The following is a 13,269-nucleotide window of genomic DNA, read 5'->3' on the forward strand; positions in this document are numbered from 1 at the left end:
GCTAGTCAACAACATCCTAAAGGTGCTGTCATAACCTTTCTGTGAAAAGTTAAGATATTCTTGGATTGAAAAGAAGATCATTGAGTTTCTCCACTAGTCCTGAAGCGCTGCCATAGACCGAGGCTGGATTTGACATGCCAGCCTAATTAGTGCGATTATCACAGGCTGAGAGGACTTGAGGTGGTTTTATCAAAAGGATCACTTTCCCAGGGAATGCCTCATCCTGACAGCGTGTGCACTGCCGGATCCATTTCGGTTTGGGATGTGCAGCTGCTGTCCGCTCAGATACGCTGCAGATTTGAAAGGGTGAACTCAGAGCGGACAGGAGGAGGGTAGTGGAAGAACAGCGCTGAGTTCTTGCTCAGTGTTTTATTGCCCATGAGCACGACTGTAAAGAAATGAAATGCATCTTGTTTTGCAAAGGGCCGGAGGTACTGCCTCAGGCCTCACAACAGTCTAATTATTGGAAGTCTGGTGGCACACATCTTACTCCCTAAATTATTCTCTGATCTGGAGTTTGGAGGATAAACCAAATTTAGAGCTAATAATCTTACCAAACAGATTTGGCCACCAATGGTGGGCTAACGAACAGAATTAACAATTGTTGTAATGCCTCAGTTCAGCCAGGGATTTGCCTTTCCCTTCTAATCACATTAGGGTTATTTGGATTTAAGACAACCTCATAAAGATTTAAAGCTGCTCTGATAAATATGTATATATGCAGCAATCCATCAAAAAACTGTGAATTTGCAGTTCCCCTCAGCTTTATGGTACAAATCTGTATTAGGGTCATTATAGGCTTGAAGAAAATACCTGGGGAGGGGGTTAAAGGAGCTATATGTAGCAATTTTAGTTTATATCACTCGAAAACATTGGTTGCTTACTTCCGAATGGATCGGTAAGCCGCTGCTAAAGGTCCCCACACACCGCCCAGACGTCCAACTGCCTTATCCGACCACTCTCCGACCACTCTGTTGCCTCTCGTCTGACCCATTCGGCACAAAAGTTGCATTGAACACACCGCTTCGATGTTCTGCCAGCTCCACAGTAGCGTGTACATTCTGCGCTTGCGCGAGATGTAATAAGCCAGTGGCTCTAGTGTTAAAGACGCTGGACTAGAGGTTTATGCACGCAACTCTCTTTACTTACGATCAAAACGAAACTTAACTATTTCAGACAAAAACAGCTGCATACTAAACATGCAGCGAGGCATTACTAAACGAACACAGATTAATTCGTCCTGAACGGACATAATAACAGCTAGTGTCGTGCCAGTACTCCAAAGCATGAAAACAAGAAATGACGGAACGGAGTGCGTAGAAAACCAATGCGCGCACACAGTATTCCGCCCCTCCCACACACCGCGCTGATTCGCTAGCACACCGCCAATCAGAGAATCCAATGGCTCAGACGTCCGACGGCACTCCTCAGACTTTGCATGCTCAGTCGGATTCGACAACGTCTGCGCAGCTCCGAAAGCTTCTGACGCACCTGAACACACCAAACATATTTGTTCCCGACCTCGTCCAAGTCTCTCCAAACGCTTCAGATGTCCAACGGTTGGGCCAGTGTGTGGGGGCCTTTAGGTTGTAGGTTGTAGTGTTGTCTTACACAGGTAGCTAAGTGTATAAAGTTACTGACAGTGATAAGTTAAGTAAGTTTTTTTGTAAAAGGGAAGAAAGACTTAAGGGAGGGACTGCACATTTCCTTGTTCTTTACAATAGATTTCTGTTGATACTTTATTTGGATTATGAACTACACACACAAAAAAAGAAAACAGTTTAAAAGTCAAACATTTTCTTTTTAATATTAGCCTCTTCCCTCAGCTCAGTATTTTTTTGACCTTATATTATACATTTTGAAGCTTTGTACTTAAGTTTAATCTCACGATTTGCCCCAGTGAAATGTTAAAACACAGCAACCAGTTCTTCAGTGGAAGAGCTGAGAGAAACCCACTGTGCAGGACCGTCCAGCATCCTATGGCAGTTAGCTCCTAGCTGGAGTTAGCTGAAAAAACAAAGTGGCTCATTTAGCAGCTAGCAAACCTACATTCCTCGACACAAATATCACTCCAAATTAATATTTCTCAGTTTGTAAGCCATATTAACTTGTTCACATCTTGTTCCTGCCAACCCTGACCCTCCCACCAACTAAAACATTAATGCAGCTTTAAAGAGACATGTGATACATTTTTGCTACCAAGTATATTTTTTGTATTTATATAGAGCTGGGCAGTTCAACTAACTAAAGTGTACCAGACAGCACTGTTGGTGTTTAGCACCCCTCTTTCATATTGCATAAGCTGCCTGAAACATAAATGCATCTTTCACAATCATTCACAGAACAATAACATATTCTCCGTAAAGGAATCTCTGGCTTCCCTCTCACTCAATCATCATATTGTACTCCACTACAATACCTCACATTGCTCACTGACTCAGGATGGCTCAGAAAAATGCCACTGACTGTGCATATGCACACAATGTTTTTTAGCCTGCTCTGTGTAACTACTCCCTCCTCTCTTTGCCCTTGGGTGGGCTGGGGTCCTCAGTGCTCCCCCGGTCTTGCCTGGCCTCTACAAGCGCCTCCAGAGTTCCCACCCTCCACCAGCCGTGACGTCACAGGTCCCGCTCCGAGAGCAGCCGGTGCTTGCCCATCGCCAGGGTCAAGTGTGCAGAGAAGACCAGAAAGAGACAAGGGACCTTCTGCACCACGACACCCAACACACCTTCAGCGTCCATGTCACGCCTCCCCTCGATTGGCCTGCTGTGAGTCAGCCGTCCATGGAAGTTCTCAAGGTAAGCCCACCAACCCACTGGTCTACCTGTATGAGCGGCAGCCATGATGTGGATTGTAACAATGTTCTGTAGGGCGACATGGTGATGGATACGCTCATTTTACTATTTACCATTTCTTGAAATAACAAATGTAACGTGATTATGGACTTGGGCTCCAGGAATTCTTGCGTCTGTGTCAGCTCCTGAGACACTGTGTTAAGTCCACGGGGAGGATTATCTCTTGACAGAATTCCTGTTTCCAGACATTTGGCATTCAACACATTTAATCCTATTTGCTCCACTACACTGACATATTTTCATTCATTTCATTCCGGGTATGACCAACTGGACCATAAAAATGCGAGAATATAAAGATGAGAAAAGGATTTTTGGAGGAGAACGAACCCCCGCACATATCCTGGACATGGTATAAAAACTCTAAGATATCAGTGTTAGATAATTAAGCTCTCAGTGTCTTGGCTACATATAATCTTTGCATTTTGAGACTGTCTTGTATCAGGACCAGGACAAAGCATTTGACTTCGCCAAAAGCACAAGGGGTAACCTCAACTGTCAGACACAATACATTACCAGCTACATTTCGTTTAGTGATTTTCTGTGCTACAATTAAAAAAATTAATAAAGAAAAAAATATTATTTCTGCTAGTTATCACAGATATGTTCGTGATGTCATTAAGTCCAATATGCTCTACAGTATAGGTATGATGTTTCTGCCATTGAGTGGTGGAGATTTTCTCTTAAGGCCGTGAATGATATCAGCTGTTGAATTGTGTGAAGAAGGGCGGATGTACGCATGTGTTTATTGATGGAAGAGCAAAGTAATCCTATCTTAGCATGATGATCAAATCCTTCTGCTGTGTTGCTCAGCCTGCGTTACTATTTTCACGTTGTTGTGCAAAAGGTAAAAATTACTTCATTGTGTCTTGCTAATGCTATTTCAGAGCTGAGGTTTTGGTGGGAAGGGAAATTAATGTTCCTTCTGCCAGTTGTTGTGATAAAGCAGGAAAAACAATTTGGGGGAAAGCAATTCATAGGAACTCCTTCCACAAACTGTATAATTCTATAGAGAAAAGTCCAGACAACGATCCCAGTTTCCTGGGCAAACTCTCCCTGACAGTTTGAACCTAACCTGTCTGTGGATTATCAAAGACCCCCCCAAATCTATGCAGGCGAGGCAAAATTAGCTTAGAAGTACCAGGCAGAGCTGCTGGACCATGAAAGTGAAAACATAAAGCTCAGATGAGGTTGTCCAAAAGGGGAGGGGGACCCTTAATTAGCCAGGTTACCTTTAACCCCTGTAAGAATGAAGTGAAAAACCTGTTCAAGGATCAAGACAAAGGCAGACAGAGTCTGATCACACACTAGTAAGTCAGGAACAAATACTCTTAATTAGGTTGAAGCTAGAGCTCTATTAAGATATATCATGAACTGGCAAACTTCAAGATAATATAAATGAATCAGATACAAGCTAAATAGAAACAGTAAAGAAATTAATATAACCTAAAGCTGATAAATACTGTATGATAGCTTCAATATATATTCAATTTCAACACAGGAAATGTGTAAACCATTTATATACACTGGCTGTGTTACACTTCCCAAAAAAATGGTATTGTAAGATTGTAGAAACCAGCAAAAGCAAGCCGAATTCTGAAAGTATATGACTGAAAAAAATCAAACCGCCTCCCTGCAAGCCTCCCTCCAAAGCCACTCCTCCAAAACACATGAACACAAACTGCCTGAAAACACATACACTGACTGCCCCTCAGCTCTTGCTGGCCAGCTGGAAGATGTATTAGAGCATGAATGCTGCAAATAAATTACTCTTAGCTATTTATATTTACATTATATTATATCTATATTTATATATCTATGAATAAACTAATTTGTTTAATTTATATATATATACAAAATAAGCAAAATAGCTGTCATTATAATATCTCAATCCGAAAAGGCCACCCAGCATGTGCTGTTTGCTTTGTGCTAACTGGGTTAGCATGGCTCCCGTGCTGTGTGCTTTGTGCTACTTTGTCAGCAGACAACAGACTGTCACCGGCACTGCAGCTTATATGGTCTTTGGCTCAGGCTGTGTGCTTAGTTCGACGGAGTTAGCAAGCTGCTGAACAACAGGCTCAGTGGCTGCGTACTGTTAGTGCAGCAAATTGTTGTCATCTAGACCCTTAATTCCACCAGGCCATGGCAGCTCTAGTCTCTAGTCTCTAGTCTCTAATCTTTGGGTGTACTTCCACTGGCTCTGCTGTGTTACGTATATACTCAGTTGCACCTCCGGCTGTCCAGACTCTCTCGTAGCAGGTACGCAAGGCTTCTATTATTGCCGGATGCGATATTATTGCGATTGCTTGTGATTCTGTAATTACTGCACACCGGGAACTCCTTGGCGTCGCCACTCCAACTGTCTGGCAGTGCTGCGCCTTGCTGCACTCAAAATAGAGCTGGAAGGTGTTGACGGACAAGGGAGCACGGAGCACAACCATGGTGGAGCCATTCCGCAATGCACATGCAACCAGTGGAATTCCTGGGTAACCATTAACCAACTATCTCCTGGCTTACTCACATGTGAGAAAACAATCACCATTACCGTAATGATCATAAACATTGGACAGGCCTATCGTTTGTACTCACTGCGACTTGTCGGTAATTGCTTATCTTTATATGATTTTATATTATTTTATATTTTTGCGTAGCCTTGTGGAAGACTGCGGCAATGCGGAATGAGTACATGCGCAAGTATGTTGGAAGACAGACAGGCTGCCTTTCTAATCTTTTCAAATGAAATGAGATGATGAGATGGGCTCATAAGTCCGCAACATCCACAGATGTTGGAGCTTTTCTTTGACTTTTCAGAACATTTGTTTTATTGAATTACAAGATTTAGCACTAATATGACAAGAAATGCTTCCAGAATGTGTTGGTTCTGCACATTTTCTGTCAACACATAAAAGCGTTACTTTTGCCCGTTGCGTGTCAATTACATATAACCACTGCAACCTCTGCACATTACGTTCAATGATGTTTAATAGAAATACTAATGGCTGCAGTGTTTTCTTTCAAACCAGAAAACATTCATTAGCCATTTAAAAAAAAGGCAACGTTATTACCAGTACACTTTTCAAACATCACATGCATTACAATAATTGGTAATACAGTATGTAAATATCCACAAAACCACAGCTAAAATATCTTGTTACTCATACTCAAATAGAGCTTGTCAGTGCTTAAATTTGTAATACTGACAAGAGGTCTAACATCTGCATCGTATATATAAAAATGCTCATCAAAATACTGAACGTCAAGTACTAAATAACTAAAAAGTAATAAAAAGATGAATGTCTTACCCTTGGGTATGCCATGAATATCTTACCAAATAAGCACTACCCATTCTGCTGTGTTTTTATTGGTGGTGCATATTGAGTCCTGTATGTGGCCATTTAAGGTCATTGAATGCGTAACATAAATGATTCTATTCATCATGAAATCTTTATCTAGGGGTTACTTTAGTTCCCCCAGTATAATAACAGCTTTCTTTAGATAATAGGGTTGGCATTGCGGACAGTAGAATTTCTTCCAAAATGGGCCACCAACTTAATTTATATGTTGATCTTGATGTTTATTAGGGAGAGTTTTGGCAATATCTTTGAAATTGCAGAGCACATGGGCTTTATATCTCATTCACCATAGCTGAAAAAGAGGTCTAAACAAAAAAAAGCATTCTTTGGGATAGTCCATAAAGTGGTGCTTCGGAATCAATGGCAAAACAACTTCTTTGCACAATACTGATCTTTCCTATCAATGAAATCTCTCATTTACCAGGGTTAAACTGGGAAGGGGCTCCACATTTGAGAGGCAGTTTGCCCGACAGCATTTTCAGTGGATCACAAATTGTTAACACTTGCTTCATTGTTTTTGTCATTCATATAACCATAGTCTAAACCAGCAATAATTTGATAAAGTAGCTGTAACTTAAAAAAAAAGTGTTTCTTCATAAATGAAGTTACATTATATCTACATGTGAATTTACTGTTACATTAACATTGCACTATTCTAACCTGAGTTTCATTAATCACTAGCTGGGCTTTGATCACATGATGGTAATAGTTCTTCCTGGGGGAGTACATTATATTCACTTAAACTGGTCTGGGGGAATACTCGATTCTGATTGGCTGCAGGGTGTCGATTAATCCCTGATATATGGACACCTACTAAGTAGTTCCGGTCAAATTGACTGTTCACCGCTGTAAATTAATGCGCTAGCTGGCGTAACAAATCTGAATATTTTATTTCCAGCACTGAGTGCAGTCCGTCAGTCCTTCAGTGTCTTATCCTCTGAACACCACAGGGTGGCGACTGTAACGCACAAGCTGCAGAAAGTACACTTTCCCTCTAAACTTACTGATACGCGAATAATCTCACATCCCGTTCGCTGTTCAGCCTTCTACTTCAGGCTGTGGCCACAGTAACGTTACACATGGCCGATCATTTGTTCGTGAAAATCTTGATATTGATTTGGGGACAATGACATGACTGGATTGTTAAACATACTGTCAAATTATATTTACTGTTTGTCAACCGTACGCAATGTTATTGACTTTGAATCTTGCTAGCATAACGTTAGCTTTCTGGCTCATCGCTGAGTGGACTAGAATATCTCCCGTTGCCAAGTCCTATCTAAGGTCCGTCCTATTTACTGGAGGAGTGAACACCGCTTCCGTTGCATAAGAACCTTACGGGAGGGAAATAATTGTTCGAGGTTTAAGTCAAACCCTCAGGCGTTACCAGGGAAACTTAATTATGGCTTGTGAAAAACTTTATATTTTGATTGTAAAATGCATGGAAATATAAATGAATGGTCTTAATTTATTTTCTTTGGCAAGTGACCATGGTATAAGCGGGATAATGCCCTTCGAGGTGTCCATAAACAGGAATTAATGGACTTCGTCGTCCATTAACTCCTGTTTGTGGACACCTCGTCGGGCATTATCCCTTACTTAATGGACGACGCGGAGGTCTAAGAGGCCTAAGAACCGTTCGCCGCGCCGCGAAGTCCATTAACTCCTGTTTATTGACACCTCGAAGGGCATTATCCCGCTTATACCATGGTCACTTGCCAAAGAAAAGAAATTCGGACCATTAATTTACATTTTCATGTGTTTTACAATCAAAATATAACGTTTTTCACAAGCCATAACTTATTTTCCCTGGTAAAGCCTGAGGGTTTGACTAATACCTGGAACAATCATTACCCTCCCGTAAGATTCTTATGCAACAGAGACGTGGTTCACTCCTCCAGTAAATAGGTTGGATCATAGATACGACTTAGCAACGGGAGATATTCTAGTCCCCTCAGCAATGAGCCCGAAAGCTAACGCTATGCTAGCAATATTCAAAGTCAATAACATTGCATACCGCTGACAAACAGTAAATATAATTTGACAGTATGCCAGCTGACACGATTAGCTAACTAACCAGTCATGTCATTGTCCCCAAATCAATAGCAAGATTTTCACGAACAAATGATCGGCCGTGTGTAACTTTACTGTGGCCGCAGCCTGAAGCAGAGAGTTGAACAGCGAACGGGATGTGAGATTATTCGCATATCAGTAAATTTAGAGGGGAAGTGTACTTTCTGCAGCTTGTGTGTTACAGTCGCCACCCTGTGGTGTTCAGAGGATAAGACACTGAAGGACTGATGGACTGCACTCAGTGCTGGAAATAAAATATTCAGATTTGGTACGCCAGCTAGTGCATTGATTTACAGCGGTGAACCGTCAATTTGACTGGCACTACTTAGTAGGTGTCCATATATCAGGGGTTAATGGACACCCTGCAGCCAATCAGAATCGAGTATTCCCCCAGACCATGGTATAATTCCTGTTTATGGACACCTCGTCGTCGTTGGGCATTATCCCTTACTTAACCCTGACTGTAGGCCATTTGCTCCTTATCATACAAAACTGGCATCATTTGTTGACGGACAAGCTTGCCACATCATCATACAGTGTATGTTTTGCCAAATCATCTGCTTTCAAGTTTCAAGATCCATGCTTTGCTTCTTTGAAAACTCTCCTACAATGTCTGTTGTCGGACAGGGAGGGTGGTGCAGGAGACTTCAGTGTTTTGGCATTTTCTTGTTTTTTTCAGCCTTCTAGCTAGCAAGCTAGCTAACGCAAGTGGCTCAGTTACAACGAACATAATCAGCAACATACCAACCAACATTATTTAACAACTCAAGCAGCCAAACAAAGAAGTTAGCTAACTATGTGACATTGGCTATCAAATTCATTGATTTACATCAAGTTCTTCAACTAATGTTAGCTAGCCAGCTAGCAAGCTAATATTAACCAAATATTATGAAAAGAGATCATTACAACATAAATATAGTTATCTGTCATGTTTGCTAATACCTGCTAATGTGTAGGATTTTGTTTCTCTCTGACGGTCAGCAGTGAAAAGGACAGTTTGGTGGTTTGGGATGGCAGCCGACCTGACCCGAGCATGACTTAACTGATTAAAAAACCCTCATTGTAAGGTCTTACCTGTGCATGAAATATGTTTGAAATTAATTATAAACTTAACACGTTTAAATTGTAGGAATTGCATTTTACATTTAAGCATATTTTTCTGGCCTCAACACACAAAAAGGATAATTCCTCTGTCATACTACAAGTGTGTGTTATAAGCAAACATAAATGACACAGAATATGTAAACATGCCTTTGACACAGCAGGTGTGTTGAGAAAGTGACACACTATTTTTAAGAAGCCGTCAGCTGCCATCTTTACCATTGTTGTTCTCCCTACTTCCTAGCAAAATGAAAAGACAAGGTCAGCCAACAAGCCTACCAGATGGCCACCCACAGTTAGAGTCAGAGCAGTGGATGTTTTTAAAGCAGATGGGAATATCTCCATCAATTTTTCTCATTGCATCGTGTTCTTTAAGGAGCCCTGTGGTTGTTCCATGCTGACCAAAACAAGCTACTGTATTTTTCTAAAGGAAGTTGGAACACCAAGTGGTTCCTAAGACTAGCATTAGCACAGCATTGTGACAAGAGACAAATAGGAGATTACATTTAAACAGACTTAAAGTTACAGCGCAAACAGGTGTCCAGTTTTAACTTATCTGTGGTTTTGTAGAAACATACTTAGCGAATATAGAAACTAATGACTTAAAGCATATGATGAACAGTGACTTTTACAATAACAAAGTGGGCTTTCTGCAGACCGTAGCAAATGAAATCCTGTCACAGCACATCCCAACGAGTTAAAATAAGATTGTACTTCTTGATTGAGATTAAATAAGATCTTTTTCACACTGAGACCTTCTTTGTGCTTTCCCAGTGTACCAAAGGAGAGTTTGTTGTGTCTCTCTGTGCTGCAAATGTTGCCCTTGGAATTGAGTTGTACGAACATCATTGCTCTCTTAGATGCTGTCAGGGCTGTTATAGAACAATGACTATGGTAGAGAAAAAAAGAATCCTGAATGAGACGTAAACAGGCAAAAATATCAATATAACTGTTCAAAACTGGTGTAAAAGATAATTTATCGTATCCATTTGATATTAATTACAATGTTGTGCTCCTAGAGATTAATTTAGATGTCGTTTTTTTTAAATATCGCTCCCAAAATGTCGCTTTCAGAAAACAAAAAAGTGAGCCTTAATGACCTGATGTCCAACACACAAGAAAAATTAACTGACCAAAAGTCAAACCCCTGACACAAACCTACAGTGTGCTCCATGCTCGACAGTTAACAGCAGACAGACACAGGTAGTGACTGGCTGGTAAACTTAGCAGAGCTTGCGCCGGTCACAAACAGAGCTAAAATGAGAGTGAATACTTGACTTACATTCGCCAGGTGGCAAGAAAAAAGACTATTATTTTATTGGAATTGCATTATTAATATGAATAGGCCCACAAAACTGCCTGAGTAAATGTAGGCAGCAGTGTTGTCTAAAGTACCCAAAACTCCTACTTGAGTAAAAGTGAAGATATTGTGTTAAAATGGTGATTTGCTCAAAGTAAAAGTCACCCATACACACAGTACTGGAGTAAAAGTCTTGAATATCAAAAGTATTTGTCAATAATTGTAAATTATACATTTATCTACATGTATGTATATAATTTAACCTGGAGGTCAAGTCATTATCAATCTAGACTATTTTTAAATCCAATATTCAGCATTTTTCTCGTATATGGGAATCAGTGTTTTGTTTTTTAGAACTGATTGCTGATAGAATAAATTAATTTAAGCTCTGATGCAGCTGGTATCAAAAAGAAACAATACCCGCCTCCAAAATGTCTTTTACCCATGTCATCTCTGTACGTTAACGAAGTAAAGTGCACATCCGCTTCAACACTCAAATAAGGATGGATTAACTTTACGGCACATTACAGTGCATATAGGCACCTTCGCAGCTTGTTCCTGCAGACAGGTTGAAGTGAGAGTGAAAAAGTAAAAAGTAAAGTTTAAAAAGTGAAGTGTGCTCTCCTCAACTTCTGGGCTTTGTCCCTCTAGAAGCTTCGGGCTCTGCCCACTGCTCCCCCTTCATGCAGCTCCAACAGCTGGCTGCCGATTAATGGGGATGGGATGCTTGTTAATATGAACGAATGATGTTCATCAGTAACAGTTAATGTGGGGTAAACAGTCAACACAGTTAGAATAATGAAATCATTTCAACTTAATTAAAATGGTTAAACAATAAATAACAAACTTATCATTTACTGTCTCTGAAATAGCAGCCTCTTCTCCTGCAGGCCCAGCAGATGTCTCATAGCTGAAATTAACTTCTGTGACTTAATTACCCATGCTGAAACAATATTACCCTCCATTTTAGTTGTACTTTTGTGGATATTTTGGTGAAAGTAACGCAAATGTACTGTTATCAATAAGCAGTACTCTACACAGACAGTAATGCTACAACTACAAAGTTGCTTATTACCTTGATTTGAAAGTACCTAGGATTATGGTATAGATTACATTTTAGAAAGACTTTGCCCAACACGGACTTATAACTAAATCGTGTACAGAAAGTAAGACAAAGCTTCCACCTTTGACTAATGCAGCGACAGTATACCACAGTTGACTGACAATGATTCTATAGCTTCATGTGTGATAATCTGTGGTAACTAGGGGGCTAGTGTCTTGTTCCTGTGTTCTGTATTTGTGTTTCTTATACATTTACACACAGTATTTCAGCTGAGCCGATCTTTTTGTTTTTAAGCAAGTCTTCTCTCTCTTTAGATTGGAATCGAAGACAGTTGCAGAATATTTGATGGCCCAGAAGAGTCTTGACTTTTAAAAATCATCAGATTCAACTCCACGTGCAGACCTCCATGGTTTACACTGACCTTTTCTTCAATCTCCAGGCAAAATAAGCGGAATAATGCTACATCTTTGTGCTCTTTCATTCTGAGGTTTGAAACTTAGCCGAAGCCGAGTTAAGAGAGCCTTTTGTTCATTAAACTCATCAGAGTATACCTAGAGCTCTGTTCTGAATTTCTAGTAGCCAGTATATTCTTCGAGATAAGTTCTTTTCAAAGCAGGACGTGTCTGAACAAGTCCCAAAAAATAATTTTCCAGCAGCCTGTTTCTGAATGTATGTATTTCATTTTCTGGCACTGCAGTCCATGATGTTGGACTGTGTGATCTTTACAAGATACTGCTTCTCCTTGAGAACAGGCGGTATCTTATTTAAACCTTTTAACTGTTTCACTCTGTAGTAGCTTATTGTATTGCATATCCCCTAACCATGAATGAGAATGAGGCCCTGTGTGTTTATGTAGTGCTAAATTAAGCCCCACTTGTTGGTTACTTAAGCAAGTGCATGTTCCTGATCTCATACAGACTGGACAATGTGCCTCTTTCTTGGAGGAGGATGTTAGATTCTAGCTAATGTCACCCTGTAGCCACAGGGTAAAGAGAAGAGAAGACATCTCTTTGTCTCAAGCTCCTCCTCTTGATAAAGTGGCCTGTCTCTGCTGTAGTTGTTATTTTCTAGATAGAACTGTTACTAAGGGAATTCGGCAAGAGAGCAAATCTACTTCCTCAAGGCGATGGCGGAACTCAAGTAGGCCCTCTCAAAATCCCTCTCAGCCTCGGTGTCACGTGTTGTTAACCAGCTCATTGATCTCCTAATTCCTCCTGTCTTAACACTACCCCTTCACCTACTACACTTCTTTTTGGATTCACTGACAAAACGCAAGCACCAGCTAGTGCTCGAAGTAAATTCACCCCTAGGTCATCCTACAACGTCTGTCTCTTACCCAACAAAGCACATTCTGTAACACCAACCTTGCTGATAACAAAGGACAACAAAAAGACAGAACATCTCCGGTGAGACAAGTTAGGCCAGCAAGGTCACCAAAAGGTTTGCTTCATCAGTCTCCTCCCTGCTCTCCTCATTGAAGAACAAAGATAAAAGATTTGAGAGTATAAAACAATTCTGAATGTTATT

The 13,269-nt window shown here is 40.6% G+C and overlaps 1 protein-coding gene across 1 annotated transcript in view; it reads left to right on the plus strand.

The window, feature by feature from the left end:
- Window positions 1-13,269, plus strand: part of mitfa (melanocyte inducing transcription factor a) — a 32,561-nt gene that overhangs the window by 3,815 nt on the left and 15,477 nt on the right. The window contains exon 2 of the mRNA XM_030418946.1: window positions 2,552-2,798. Coding sequence (XP_030274806.1) covers window positions 2,552-2,798 — 247 coding nt within the window. The remainder of the gene's footprint in view (window positions 1-2,551; window positions 2,799-13,269) is intronic.

Source organism: Sparus aurata, chromosome 6, assembly GCF_900880675.1.
Source record: "Sparus aurata chromosome 6, fSpaAur1.1, whole genome shotgun sequence".
Lineage (NCBI taxonomy): Eukaryota > Metazoa > Chordata > Actinopteri > Spariformes > Sparidae > Sparus > Sparus aurata.